Genomic DNA, 13553 nt, shown 5'->3' with positions numbered 1-13553 from the left:
CAGACGAATTCTTTATCGCTGGGCCACTAGGAAGCCCAAATGTGCGAATTCATACAAGTATTTCTGTGGACACAGCGTTTCTATTTCTCTTGTAATTACAGTGAGGAATAAGTGGATGATTAACTTTATCAACTGCCAGTGTTTCAAGATTTTTACTACTTTGCATTCCTACCAGCAATGTATGAGAGTTCTGCTTTTCTTTGTATCTTCAACACCTGGCTATTGTCAGTCTTTTAATGCTACCCATGAAAATGAGTGTGCAGAGGGGCCTGACTGTGGTTTTCACTCATATTTCCTTAAACAATAATACTGACACTATTTTCATGTGCTACAATTCATATAGAACCCTCCTGCAAAGCAGGAGACACAGATTTGATCCCTGGGCCGGGAAGATCCTCTGGAAAAGGAAATAGCAACCCACTCCAGTATTTTTGCCCGGGAAATCCCATGGACAGAGGAGCCTGGCTAGCTACATTTATGGGGTTGCCAAAGAGTCGGACCTGAGTGACTAAACAACACATATAACAGTATTGACCTACAAAGACTGAATGGCACGTTCATTTGAGTTACATGAGGTATAGGGGCCTCAATGGACGGGATCAATGTATTGTAATCCACCATAAGATGCTTTCCCTCCCAGGATACTTAACATCTACGGTGGTGTCTCAGATGTAAACAAAATTGGTTACTTCTCACTTTATGCTAATGAACCTCATTTTTATATAAAAGATTATTTTTTGTTTTGTCTTCCACATGATTTCTGGTCTTTTCTCATGTAATTGACCAAACTGTGTGACTTTTGCCTACTAACTCCTTTTGCTATTTTGTGCTTAAAGTTATTTGGAAAAGATCATGTAACACTTATGAGGATAAATCTGACACAAATATTTTCCTTCCCATCTGTATAAGTATGAAATGAATTAATTCCTGTTGTGAATCCTTTCAGTGACATTTGGCTCACTTACAGCAGCACCTGTTTTCACTCTCTGGATCTGACCTCCTGGCTGGCTGATTTCCATAGTGCTATTTTAGCCCGTGCCAGAAGGTGGCACTCGTGGTAAAGAACTTGCCCGCCAATGCAGGACACAGAAGAGTTGCAGGGTCAATCCCTGGATTGGGAAGATTCCATGCAGAAAAGCACCTGCCACCTCCAACATTCTTGCATGGAGAATTCCATGGACATAGGAACCTGGTGGGCTACAGCCCACAGGGCCGCAAAGAGCGGGACATGACTGAAGTGACTTAGCACACACAGATGCCTGCATACAGCTGCATGATTGTAGCTTGTGAAACATGCCCTTCAAGACCCAGCCCTGAAATAGGCAACTATTTTCTTCCCAAAACATCAACATTAATTATATTTGTGATTACAGTATTTACCAAATATAGACAATTGATGTGAGAAAGAGAGAGATACAGTCTTCGATAACTCCTAGTCTATATGCATTGGATAACTTCAGAAATTAGTGCCTAGAATTTGCTCCTCTGTTAAGCGGGTGGTAGTATTGAGAATGTCTAGAGCTAAAAACACTTTAAATTGTAACTACGCTCCCTCTGATTGCTTTTAAATGTACTGAAATCCCCCAACCACTTATAGAACCTCAATTATTCTGAATTATGGTGGAATATTCACGGCTTTTCCCTCAGCAAGAACACAGACACAAACTATCAAAGGGTTCTTACTGAAAACAGTTTGGTTTTGACTCCAAAATAAAATGCTAGAAATTACATCTCAACTTCCTTTTTGTTTTGCTTCTCAACTTTTAATATGCATTTTTCTATTTTGCCTGCATTGCACAGCATTCAGGATCTTAATTCCCCAACCAAAGATGGAACCTGTCCCCTTCAATGGAGGTGTGGAGCTCTAACCACTAGACTGCTAGGGAATTCCCAATAAGCATTCTTTCTGACCTCTTATGTGAAAAACGTTTTCAAAGTTTGGTTTTTTGTTTTTTCCTCAACAATTGCCTGTACTTGAAGTATCTTGCATGCTCTGCTTTTTTCTTCTTGAATAATTGAGATAGTGAACTGAATAATTTAACTGAGTGTCACTAATATTAACTGAATAAGTGTCATTAATATATCAATAGATGGTCTTTTGTTTCCAATGAAAATTTTGGTTTCAGGGGTGTTTTAAGTGTGTATCAAAACATCAAAATGTACACCTTAAACACATGCAGTGTGTATGTTCAGTCAATTATACTTTTATGAAACAAATATTCAAAACTTGTCACTTCCTAATAATTTTACTATGTTTTACTATTATCTGAGTCCTACAGATTATTGTAGTCCCTGGAGTTAGAATCATGGACTTCTAGCAACTCTTCCCAACTCCATGTTCAGTGAAACCATGTTGGCAGTTTGATATTGGCTAAAGTGAGAGTATTTATATAAAGGAAATTGGCAAACACTACAAACCAAGACTTAATTATGTTTTTGAAAGCCTAGGCTTAAGAATATATAAACAATGCAGATTAAACTTATAAAAGTATATGGTGTATGTGGTAATTACATTGTACAGAATGCATAAAAATTAAGGAACAAAAATGAGCTGATTATTTATTAATAAAAAGGTAAATAATCACAACATGAAAAAGTAAAATGAGGGGGAAAAAAAGTAAAACAAGTATAGATATAAACAGATATTTCACCAAGAAGATATACAGATGGCAAATAAACACATTAAAAAAAATGTTCAACACCATGAATCCTTATGGAGATGTAACTAAAATTAGTGTTTCCTTACTAAAAGGGTAAATTCAAAAGACTGACCGTATCAAGTACTGGCAAAAATGTGGAGGCATTTTACATAAACCTGGTGGGTATATAAAAGCAAACAATGACTTAAGGTCACCATTTAGCTGTTTTGTAAGTTAAACATTCACCTATTCTGACTCAGGTATTACACTCTGGGTTATTAACACAAGCCAAGTGAAAATACATACATAAAGAATTACACAAAACTGTTCTATCAGCTTTACTTAGAAGAGTCAAAACTGGGAGTAACCCAAATTCCCTTAACCAGACGAATGAATAAACAAATGGAATAAGCATAGAAAAGATACTTAGTTCAGCAATAAAAAGAATGAACTATTTTTATATAAATAATTGAAGAATCTCAAAATAATTATGAACCATGAATAAAATCAGAAAAAAGTAAACACTTTAAGAATAAAATCATATCTAATTCTAGAACACACAAAACAATCTATTGGAAGGTAAATCAATGATGGCCATAACTTACATTATTGTGATTATGATGAGGTTTTCTTGGTTTACATGTAAACTTTAAATTGCATACTTCAAACAGACACAGAATATTGCATGATAACTAGAATAAAAATTTATAAAATGGTTCAAAGGCAAAATATAAATATCCCACTCTCCAGAAAATCCGGCTTGGCAATCCTATATTGCCTCTCTTTCCTGATGACCTTGGAGGGGCAGCCTTGCCTTAGTGGTAGCAAATACTGATGAGTAATAGATTCCTTCTCACCTGAGTTAACAGGAAGGCTGGCTAGTCACAGAGCCACACTGTGGACTAAGGGTTCTCCTTTCTCTGTTTGTTTCTCTGCCTGTGGCAAGGGGCTTTGGCTGAACACCCCAGAGAGGCTATAGGAATCCAGAAAACCAATAGCTTATTTTCTTTGACAATGACCTCAGCCACAAAAGACACACATGCCTGGAGGCTGGCAATTTCTGGGCATCTGTGCATACTGATACTGCACAGTCACTGGCGCATCTGTTGATATAACTGGAGAAAGGGCACACTCCACCTACTTCACTGCAGTGTCCTCTGCTCCAGGGTACTTTACCAAGAGGGTTCCCCCCAGCCCTGTAGTCTTACAGTGGCACTATCTAGTGAACTCTGGGGATCAGGGATGTGGTTCTTTCATAGGTTAACTGCTAAGCATTATGTGATATTCACTATGAATAACAATTCATGTTCCCAGAAGTACTAGAGGTTGTCACAACTTCCTGGCTTCCCAGGGTGTTTTCTGAGCCCACAAAAACAAAACAACAACAAAAAAAACCCCTAATACACAGTCCACAAATCAGGATCCCAAAGCTCTGCAGTCTTTCCTAGGAGACTTTGGGTAATAATGTATTTACATTGTGCCGAAACTAGAAAGAGAGCTCTATTTTTCATTCATACTGACATGTGAAGCAAACAGTGTACCTGACCCCCATGAAATCTGTGCCACCCTCAATGCTGGTAGAGCCTAGCTGTCTTCAGATCACCTCACACAGTGAATAGAACCCCCAGACCAAAAGGGGCTTAATATTAATACCTTTATTATTGCAAAGTGCAAAGTAACATGAGGCATGCAATTCCCAGCTTGGTTCCTCCAGTTCCTCCACACTTGGAGGTTGAGAAAATCCAATTGAAGTGTCACTAGAAACTAACATGTCCCTGAAAGTGCAGGCCTTTCTGTCAAGTCACCAAAAGAATTCAGACTGGGTCCACTGGGCCCCAACTGAATGAGGTTCACACCCTACTGTGGAAATGAGAAGGGAAAGAGGATGCCATAAGAGCTAAGACTACTCATTATTTCCATCCCCTAAGGGGATGGGACAGAGGTCAGCTTACCTAAGCATGTTGGGAGGTAATTTTTGTACACTGTGGACCTGCCAGGTGATAGAGATGAAAATGAATTCTGCCACAGAACTGGCAGTGACATAAAGCTGGTGAGGGTCCTGGGAGGTAAGAAACTATAACACAACTCCTAAGAGATTCTCACATACCTGGAACTTTAGGGGAATGCCCCTACTGAAGATTTTCTGATATAAGAGCTTTAATTCAGGTAGATGGCTCCCTCACAACCTCTTTCCTCCAGTGTAATTATACTAGAAGTAACTGCATCTGCTGGCACATCTAAGGCCTTTCACTAGGGTGAAGTCTCTAGTATTAAATGAGGCCGTATTAGCAGCTAACAGACTGCCCACATTCACTGCACTCTTAAGATATATTTCATTGTGAACTCTCTAATGCTGAATGAGGCTGGAACTTTGGCTAAAGGATTTTCCACTGTCCCCAGACTCATGAGATCTTTCTCCAGGGTGAATTTTCTGGTGTTCATTGAGGTTAGATTTGCAATTAAAAGATTTCCCACGTTCTTTTCTCTGATGAGGCCGTTCTCCAGTGTGACCTTTTCGGTGGTAAATGAGGCTAAATTTTCGGCTAAAAGATTTCCCACATTCATGACATTCATAAGGCCTCTCTCCAGTATGAATTCTCTGATGTTGAATGAGGATGGATCTTTGAGTAAAAGATTGTCCACATTCTGCACAATCATAAGGCCTTTCTCCAGAGTGAACTCTCAGGTGGTTAATGAGGTTAGATTTGCAGCTAAAGGATTTTGTACATTCCTGACACTCGTAAGGCCTCTCTCCAGTGTGAACTCTCAGGTGGATAATGAGGTTAGATTTGCAGCTAAATGATTTTCCACATTCCCTACACTCATAAGGCCTTTCTCCTGTGTGGATTTTCTGATGTGAACTGAGGCTAGAGCTTTGCTTAAAGGATTTCCCACATTTACTGCACTCATAAGGTCTTTCTCCTGTATGAAGTCTCCTGTGATGAATGAGGGTGGAGCTTCGGCTAAAGGATTTTCCACATTCACCACACTGATGAAGCCGTTCTCCACTGTGACCTTTCTGATGTTGAACAAGGTTGGATCTTTGACTAAAAGATTTTCCACATTCTTTGTACTCATAAGGTTTTTCTCCAGTGTGAACTTTCCTGTGGGTCTTCAGGCTGTTGCTTCGGGTAAAGGATTTTCCACATTCATGGCATTCATAAGGCCGTTCTCCAGTGTGGACTTTCTGGTGCTGAATGAGGTTCCACCTTCGGGTAGAGGTTCTTCCACATTTGCTGCACTCGTAAAGCCCTTCTCTAGTGAGGACTCGGTCCTCAACAAGTGTGTCTGTGCAGTTGAGGATTGTTTTGCCTTCTCCCCAGTTCTGATGCCTTTCCCCACTGTGAAAGACAGCCTCACACTCATTACTGTTGTTTGAGTTCTCATTAGTGTGAGTGACCGGTTGATGGAAAAATCCCATGCTGGCTAAGTCGTCTTTCCTTATTCCCTCAGAGAAAAAGGATTCCCCTGACAGATGGGTTCTGCAGCTCTTTATAATCAAGGCTGTGTCCACAGAAGTTCTGATGGGTATTTCTCTAATGTGTTGTCCCTGGTATTGCTGAAGGTTGGCAGCAATATAGAATCGATTCCCACACGTGTTCGGTTTCTGCCCCAGATGTGCTTCCTGATGCTCAGGCAAGTGAAAATTATCTCTCAAGACTGGGCCACACTTCTCAAAGGGCTGGCCCTTCTGGGGACGTGAATCTGCCTTGAGCGTCTTGATCTGTGACACTCCTTCTACAGAAACGCTTTTCTCAGAAGGTGCGCCCTTATCTTCTGCTCCGTGCCAACAGCCTGAAATTAAAGAAGCGATGGTGAAGCACACATTAACCTTTTTGAGAAGGCATCACAAAAGGAACTTGATACATCAAAGAATCAGTCCATGAAACTGTTTTCAGAAAAGGAAGTTGGGGTCACCTTAAAAAAGCAACTTCTGTACACCACTCAGTCTCTAAGGTCACAGAACGGTACAGGCCTCAATAGGCACCGGACACAAAGAGAGGCCAGGGGAAGGGCACGTGCTACGGATCATTCTCTGTCAGTGGCCTTATTTGGGGCCATGACACCTGGCATGTGGGAGAGGCCCAGGGGAAGGGCACGTGCTACGGATCATTCTCTGTCAGTGGCCTTATTTGGGGCCATGACACCTGGCATGTGGGAGAGGCCCAGGGGAAGGGCACGTGCTACGGATCATTCTCTGTCAGTGGCCTTATTTGGGGCCATGACACCTGGCATGTGGGAGAGGCCCAGGGGAAGGGCACGTGCTACGGATCATTCTCTGTCAGTGGCCTTATTTGGGGCCATGACACCTGGCATGTGGGATGCAGGGTTGAATCAGTGCCCCCTGTAGTGGAAGCACAGGGTCTTAACCACTGGGCCACCAGGGAAGGCATGTCGATAGCTTTCAGCAGGATTATACCTGCTGATGACATGTGATGCTGTGCAGAAGTCTATTTCAGGTCCAGAAAAATCTGACTGGAACAAAGGTTAACAGGTGTTTAAGGATTTTTACATAGGTGCATACTTCAGAACACTACAAAGGGGTAAAGCGCTGAGGAGGGAACAGTGTGAGGAATGAGTAAGGTAAGCAGTCCAGACAAGCAGACAGTAGCTCTCAGCTGGAGTCAGAATAAAAACGACTAATAGAAATGACAAGTCAGTAAAGTGTCAAAAATGGAGAAGGAAAGATGGAGGTGAGCTTGGCCACTGGCAATGGCACCAAAACAGAAGTAAAACAAGAGAGATTCTTGATACAACTTCAACCAAGCCCTGAAGTCATGTCCTCTCCCATCTGCTATTCATCTGGGTCAGGTGCCCTCTGGGCCCATCTTGTGGAGAGTGGAATCATATGCATCCTGGGAAGCACAAAAGACTCTTCCCCTAGCCCCAGCTGAGCTATCGTATGAGAGCTGGATGATACAACTCCAAAGGGAAGGACAGGACAAGTCAGCAGCCAATACTAGCCCAAAAAACTCAGGACACAACAGATCACAGAAAGCATATTTCAAATATTACAAATAGTACCTATGGACACAACAAAAGAGTGTCAGAGTAGTAAAGATGGCAGAGTAGTAAGATGCAGGAGTAAGTAAGCAGGAAGATGGCAGAGTAGTAGAACCAGGTGTTTTCCCACCTAGACAACAACTACAGTGGTAGAATCAGTCTGATGTAACCACTTTGTAATGCAAAATTGCTTTATGTCATATGGAGCTCTTACTATTACTCTGACATTAAAAAAAAAAAGCACGCAAAGACACTAAAAGAAACCTACAGGGGAATATATTTGATGATAATCAGTGCAAAATTAATCAATAAAATACTAGCAAACTGTATTCAGCAGCACAATAAAAGATGGTATGCCACAAACAACTGGGAGTTACGTCTAGAATGCCAGGATGACTCAACATACAAAGTTTGATCAATGTAAAATATATCACTTTAACAGAAAGGAAAAAAATGTTACCATCTCAGTCAATGTACCAAACACATCTGACAAAATTTAACACCCTTTTATGATGAAAATACTCAACTATGAAACTATGAATAGAAGGAAACTAGCCTAACATAACAGAAGCAAAAAATTAAAAACCCACAGTAAATATCAAACTCAATAGTAAAAGACTGAAAACTATTTTTCCAAGATCACAAATAAGAAAATGCCAGCTTCCAACACTACTATTCAACGTACTATTAGAAATTCTAGACAGACCAATTAGGCAAGAAAGACAAAAGTCATCCAAAAGAGAAAAGAAGGAAGAAATCACCACATCTCATGAAATCTTAAAGATTCCACCACAAAACTGTTAGAATAAATTAAGTTAGCAAAGAAAGAGAATATAAAATGGAAAAAAAAATCAGTTATATTTCTACACACTAACAAGCAACAGGAAACTAAGAAAACAATTCCACAAATAAAAGTATTTGTCAAAAGAATAAATTACCAAATTTAACCAAGGAGGTAAGATTTGTTCATTAAAAATTACAAAACATAGCTAAAAGAATTACAGACAATAAATGGAAAAACTTCTATGTTCATGGATTGGAACACTTAATATTGAAGATGTCAAAACTATCCAAAAAAAAAAAAAAACCAACTATTCACAACATCTACATGTTCAATGCAATCCTATCAAAAATCCAGTGAGAATTTCTGTGGTAATAGAAAAATTCTTCCTAAAATTCATATGGAATCTCAAGGGACATGAAGTAGCCAAAACAAACTTGAAAAAAGAACAAAGTTGGAGGAGTCACACATTTAAATATCAAATACCACTGTAAAGCTACAGTAATCAAAACAGCGTGATACTGGAATCCAGGCAGACATATAGACCAATGAAAGAGAATAAAGAGCTAAAAAATAAGCTTGCTCACATAAGTTCAAACAGTTTTCAAAAAGAAGGCCAATACCATTCGAAAAGGAAAAACAGACTTTTCAACACATGATGCCGGGAAAATTGAATATCTACATGCATGAGAATGAAGCTGCATATGGTACATAAATTAGTTCAAAATGGATCAAAGATCTAACTGAACAGTGACAACCACAGAACTCTTAAAAGAAAACATAATGGAAAAGCTTCAAGACAACTGCATTTAGCAATGATTTCTTACATATGACATCAAAAGCACAAGCAACAAAAGAAAAACAAACTGGACTTCATCAAAACGAAAAATTTTGGTACATCAAGGATGCGATGAACATAACGAGGCAACTCACAGAATGGGAGAAAATATTTGCAAGTCACATACCCAATGAAGGGTTAACACTCAAAGAGAGAATTCCTAAAACTCAACAACAAAAATCAATCAACTTGATTAAAAAATTCTCAAAAGACTTTTTGAAGAGACATTTCTCCAAAGAAGATAAGTAAACAATAAGCCCATGAAAAGATGCTCAACATCATTAGTCATTAGAAAAATGCAAATCAAAACACAATGAGATACCACTTCACACTAATAATGATTATTACTCAAAAAAAGAAAAAAGAAGTGTATGCAAGAAGAGGAGAAATTGGTACCTTTGTGCAGCTGCTATGGAAAACACTATGGTGATTTTTCAAAAAAATTAGAAAAAAAAAAACCATCACAGATACAGAAATTCTTGTTGTGGGTATGTGTATACCTAAAAGAATTGAAGCAAGGACACTAAAAGGAATCTGCACACCTATGCCATAACACCACGATTCAGGAGAAACAAAAGGCAGAAGCACCCAACTGTCCACTGATGGAATACTGAGTAAACAAAAATCTGTACATACAATATTATTTAGTCATAAAAAGGAAAGAAATTCTGACACATGCTACAACATTGACAAACCTTTACCATATTATGCTAAGTAAGCCAAACATCAAAGGAGAACTACTGTCTGATTCTACCTACGTGAAACACTCAGTCAAATTCATAGATACAGAAAGTAGAATGGTGGCTGTCGATGGATGGAAGACGTCAGTGATTAATGGGTATGGAGTTTCAGTTGGATGATGAAAAAATTCTATGGATGCAGGACTGTGATGGCTGCACAATGAGAATGGACTAAATGCCATTTAGTCCATTAGGCAAATGTTTTGTATATTTTGCAACAACAAAAATAAAGTAAAAAAAAACAACACCTAACCAAAGGATCTGTAAGAGGTACTTACATTTGTGTAAGCAGTGACTATGTAAGTGACTACACTTCCAACACAGTCAGAAACAAATGTGAGCTATAGGAATGAAGGGTGTATACTAGGGTGCTATGGTGCTGGAGAGTCACCCAGCGAGGCAGACGGCAAGACATGGGGGTCCTTTAGGCTGACAAAACAACAGTGATACCAAACTCTTCCCTGGGAGGCTTTGGGGCAGTAGGTGCTGTGGTGACACGGATGAGAAGGAGGCGAGCACTCAGCCCAGCCCTTGTAAACACAGCACAAATCCAGGCAACCAGGGACACACCTGCCCCTGGAGAAAAGAGAAGCACAGAGCTTGGCCCAGGGCACAGGGGCAGGTAGAAGAGCTTACCCAGTGAGGATGTAAGTGCAAAGTTCTCCAGCATCACATCGTGGTACAGGCATCTCTGAGCCTCATCAAGGAGAGCCCATTCCTCCCAGGAGAAGTACACAGCCACATCCTCAAAGGTCACACTGCCCTGCCAGGACACAGACAGATGAGACCATCAACTGCCTCACTCCTGAAGACCCACAAGCCACCTCCTCGCACATCTACGCGATCTCCATCTTCCTCCTAAGAGCTCAGAAGAGATTCCCGACCTTGGTGCCATAGCTGCCTGCTCTCTCCTCACTCTCCCACTAACTGCTCTGTTCATGCTGCTGTCCACTCTGCAACCAGTGGAGCCTGTAAAGACCCAGAAGAAATCACCTCCCTCATCTGATCCACACCTCCCACTGCCTTCAGAAAAGATGCTCAACTTCACAGACAGTCATTCCAGGTCTGACTGCTGCTCCCCACAGCCAGTTTATTTTGCCAGGAAGGAAGACCTGCAATTCCCTGAACCAGCTTAGTCTCACCTCCAAGCACTTCCTGTTTTTGCGACAAGCTTCCACATCTCCTTCTATTGGTGGCCTGAAATGGGAACCCTTTCATATAACACTTAAACTGGACTCAGGACCCTGAGCTAGGATTTCCCAAGATCTCCATACCCAAGGGCTGGGAAAATGCCAGGTGACAAGTTTCATGACAACCCAAATTTGGAGAAAATTAGAGGGCTTTCCTGGTGGCTCAGACAGTAAAGAATCTGCCTCTGATGCGGAAGATCTGGTTTCGATCCCCGGATCGGGAAGATCCCCCGGAGAACGGAATGGCAACCCATTTCGATATTCCTGCCTGGAGAATTCCATGGACAGAGGAGCCTGTCGGGCTACAGTCCATGGGGTCGCAAAGGGTCGGACACGACTGAGCGACTAACACAGGGTTGCGACCAATGAGGGTAACCTCCACTTACCCGATTAGGTTCTAAAAGCACCTCTGCAGCCATGGAAACCTGTGGGAAGAGGAAGGTCTTAGAGGGATGTGATCCTAGCAATTTTCCAGGGGCTCAGGCCTCCACTGCACACCTGGCGGCACCCGAACCAAGTACCTGGGGCCGAGCGTCTAACCTCTGTACTGACTTTCAGCAGCTGTGTGTCCTGTTCCCTGCAGACATCAAATGGGCTCCCGGGTTCCCGGTCCTCCCGCCTCAGTCGGACCTTCAAGCCTCTGCACCTGGGGGTCCCTCAGCCTGTCACCCTCTCCCATGCGCCATCACACTGTCCGTCAGACACAGGGCCCCACACACGACCGCCTCACCGCCTGTATCCCGGGGCCGGGGCTGCGGGCACGTGAGGATGCTTCCCACACTCTGAGCTTTAGTGTCCGGTGGGTCGAGAGCGATGCGGGCCCGAAGGACAGCGTTTACCCGAAGCAGGTCGCTCAGGGCAACCGCCGCAACGAAGCCGCTGGGCCTGGTAAATCCTGGCCCGGACTGACCCGGCAGCAGCGTCTCCAGGCCGCCCCGCAGGCGGCGACGTGCCCGACTTTAGAACCGCCTCCAGTCACTGGGTACAAAGCCTCTTCTCGCGCCTTCTGTTACTTCAAGCCCGATTCTACACACTGGGTCCTACCCAGGTAACAACCGAAAAGACCGCAACGAAGATACCGGAAGTCCCGCCTCACCATGTCCCAGAAATGCTGAAATTCTGGGCGCTCATTGGATAATCTTAGCTGCCTCTCAACGCGTGGCTTTCTGGGTAATGGAGTTCCCGCTGCCACACAGGCCGGCTGGAGGGGCGTGTTTGCTTGAATCTCCCCTGGAAAGGCATCAAGCAATCTCCTGGGCGGCTGAGAGCAGACCGCCCTGTTTTTCTAGGTCGGGGATAGGCTTCGCTTCCTCTTAAAGGGGCGAAGGCCAATTTCTGCAGAGACCGAAGTGCATTTCGAAAGCCTTAATGAGATCGATAGTGATCTCTTTAAGTGCTTAGATAATTCAGATTCCATGCGGTCGCCTCTAGTGAACATACAATGGTAGATACAAGAGTCCTTGGAATGCATGCAGACTGAGGAGTTTAAATCATTTTTGTGAGCTTTAATGAGTTTTGGCTGGGACTTCAAAGGGGGAAAAAAAAAATCACCTGGACCATAGCAGACAAGATAGAGGAGGCCTACCGGATGTCTCTGAGGAAGGTGGACATCGTGGGACCCGGGCTTCTCCTTCTTGTTAGTCAATGTGCAGAACTCTGAGAAACACCTTCTGATCCATAAAACATTCAACTATTTTAGCTGAAAAACATAACACTGTTTTACACAGGCACATAATTTTTTTGTAATAAAGAGTTAACAGTCATGTACGAAATGCCACATAAGCTATTTTCTGTTAAAAATCTATTAGAGAGGGCTTCCCAGATGGTTCAGTGGTAAAAAATCCTCCTGTCAATGCAGGACACATCGGTTCAATCTGTGGTTCAGGAAGATCCCACATGTTGGAAAAGCAACTAACCCTGTGCGCTACAGCTATTGAGTCTCTGCTCTAGAGCCCAGGATTGAGTGCACTCGCTGCAACTACTGAAGCCTGAGCGCCCTAGAGCTGGTGCGCAGCAACAGGAAAAACCGCTGCAATGAGAAGCCCCTGCACTGCTATGAAGAGTACCCCAGCTCCCTTGATGCAATTAGAGAAAGGCCTGGGCAGCAGCGAAGACCCAGCACACCCCAAAATAAATAAAAGATGTTTGCTCCTTGGAAGAAAAGCTATGACAAACTTAGACAGTGTATTAAAAAGCAGAGAAATCACTTTGCCAACAAAGGTCCATATAGTTAAAGCTATAGTTTTCCAGTAGTCATGTATGGATGTGAGAGTTGAAGCATAAAGAAAGCTGAATGCCTAAGAATTGATGCTTTCGAACTCTGGTGTTGGAGAAGACTCTTGAGAGTCCCTTCGACTGCAA

At 42.3% G+C, this 13553-nt stretch overlaps 2 protein-coding genes across 3 annotated transcripts in view; one reads left to right on the top strand and one right to left on the bottom strand.

Moving 5' to 3' along the window:
* The window catches only part of LOC133229775 (uncharacterized), a 425664-nt gene that overhangs the window by 119561 nt on the left and 292550 nt on the right, over nt 1-13553 (top strand). The gene's annotated exons all lie outside the window — the stretch shown is intronic.
* LOC133229761 (zinc finger protein 211-like) lies at nt 2534-12115 on the bottom strand. Of its 2 annotated transcripts, none has more exons than XM_061386487.1 (4): nt 12032-12115; nt 11579-11617; nt 10639-10765; nt 2534-6434 (listed from the first exon to the last, which is right to left on the bottom strand). In XM_061386487.1, exons 2-4 carry the CDS (start codon nt 11609-11611, stop codon nt 4987-4989), a joined length of 1608 nt encoding a protein of 535 aa, XP_061242471.1. In that variant the 5' UTR covers nt 11612-11617; nt 12032-12115; the 3' UTR covers nt 2534-4986. The 2 variants fall into 2 exon arrangements, with proteins under 2 accessions (XP_061242471.1, XP_061242472.1); XM_061386488.1 differs by lacking the exon at nt 12032-12115 and adding an exon at nt 11923-12003.

Source organism: Bos javanicus, chromosome 18 (genome assembly GCF_032452875.1).
Source record: "Bos javanicus breed banteng chromosome 18, ARS-OSU_banteng_1.0, whole genome shotgun sequence".
Lineage (NCBI taxonomy): Eukaryota > Metazoa > Chordata > Mammalia > Artiodactyla > Bovidae > Bos > Bos javanicus.
Note: the sequence above shows the minus strand (reverse complement) of the source record. Positions and strands in the feature narration are given on the sequence as shown.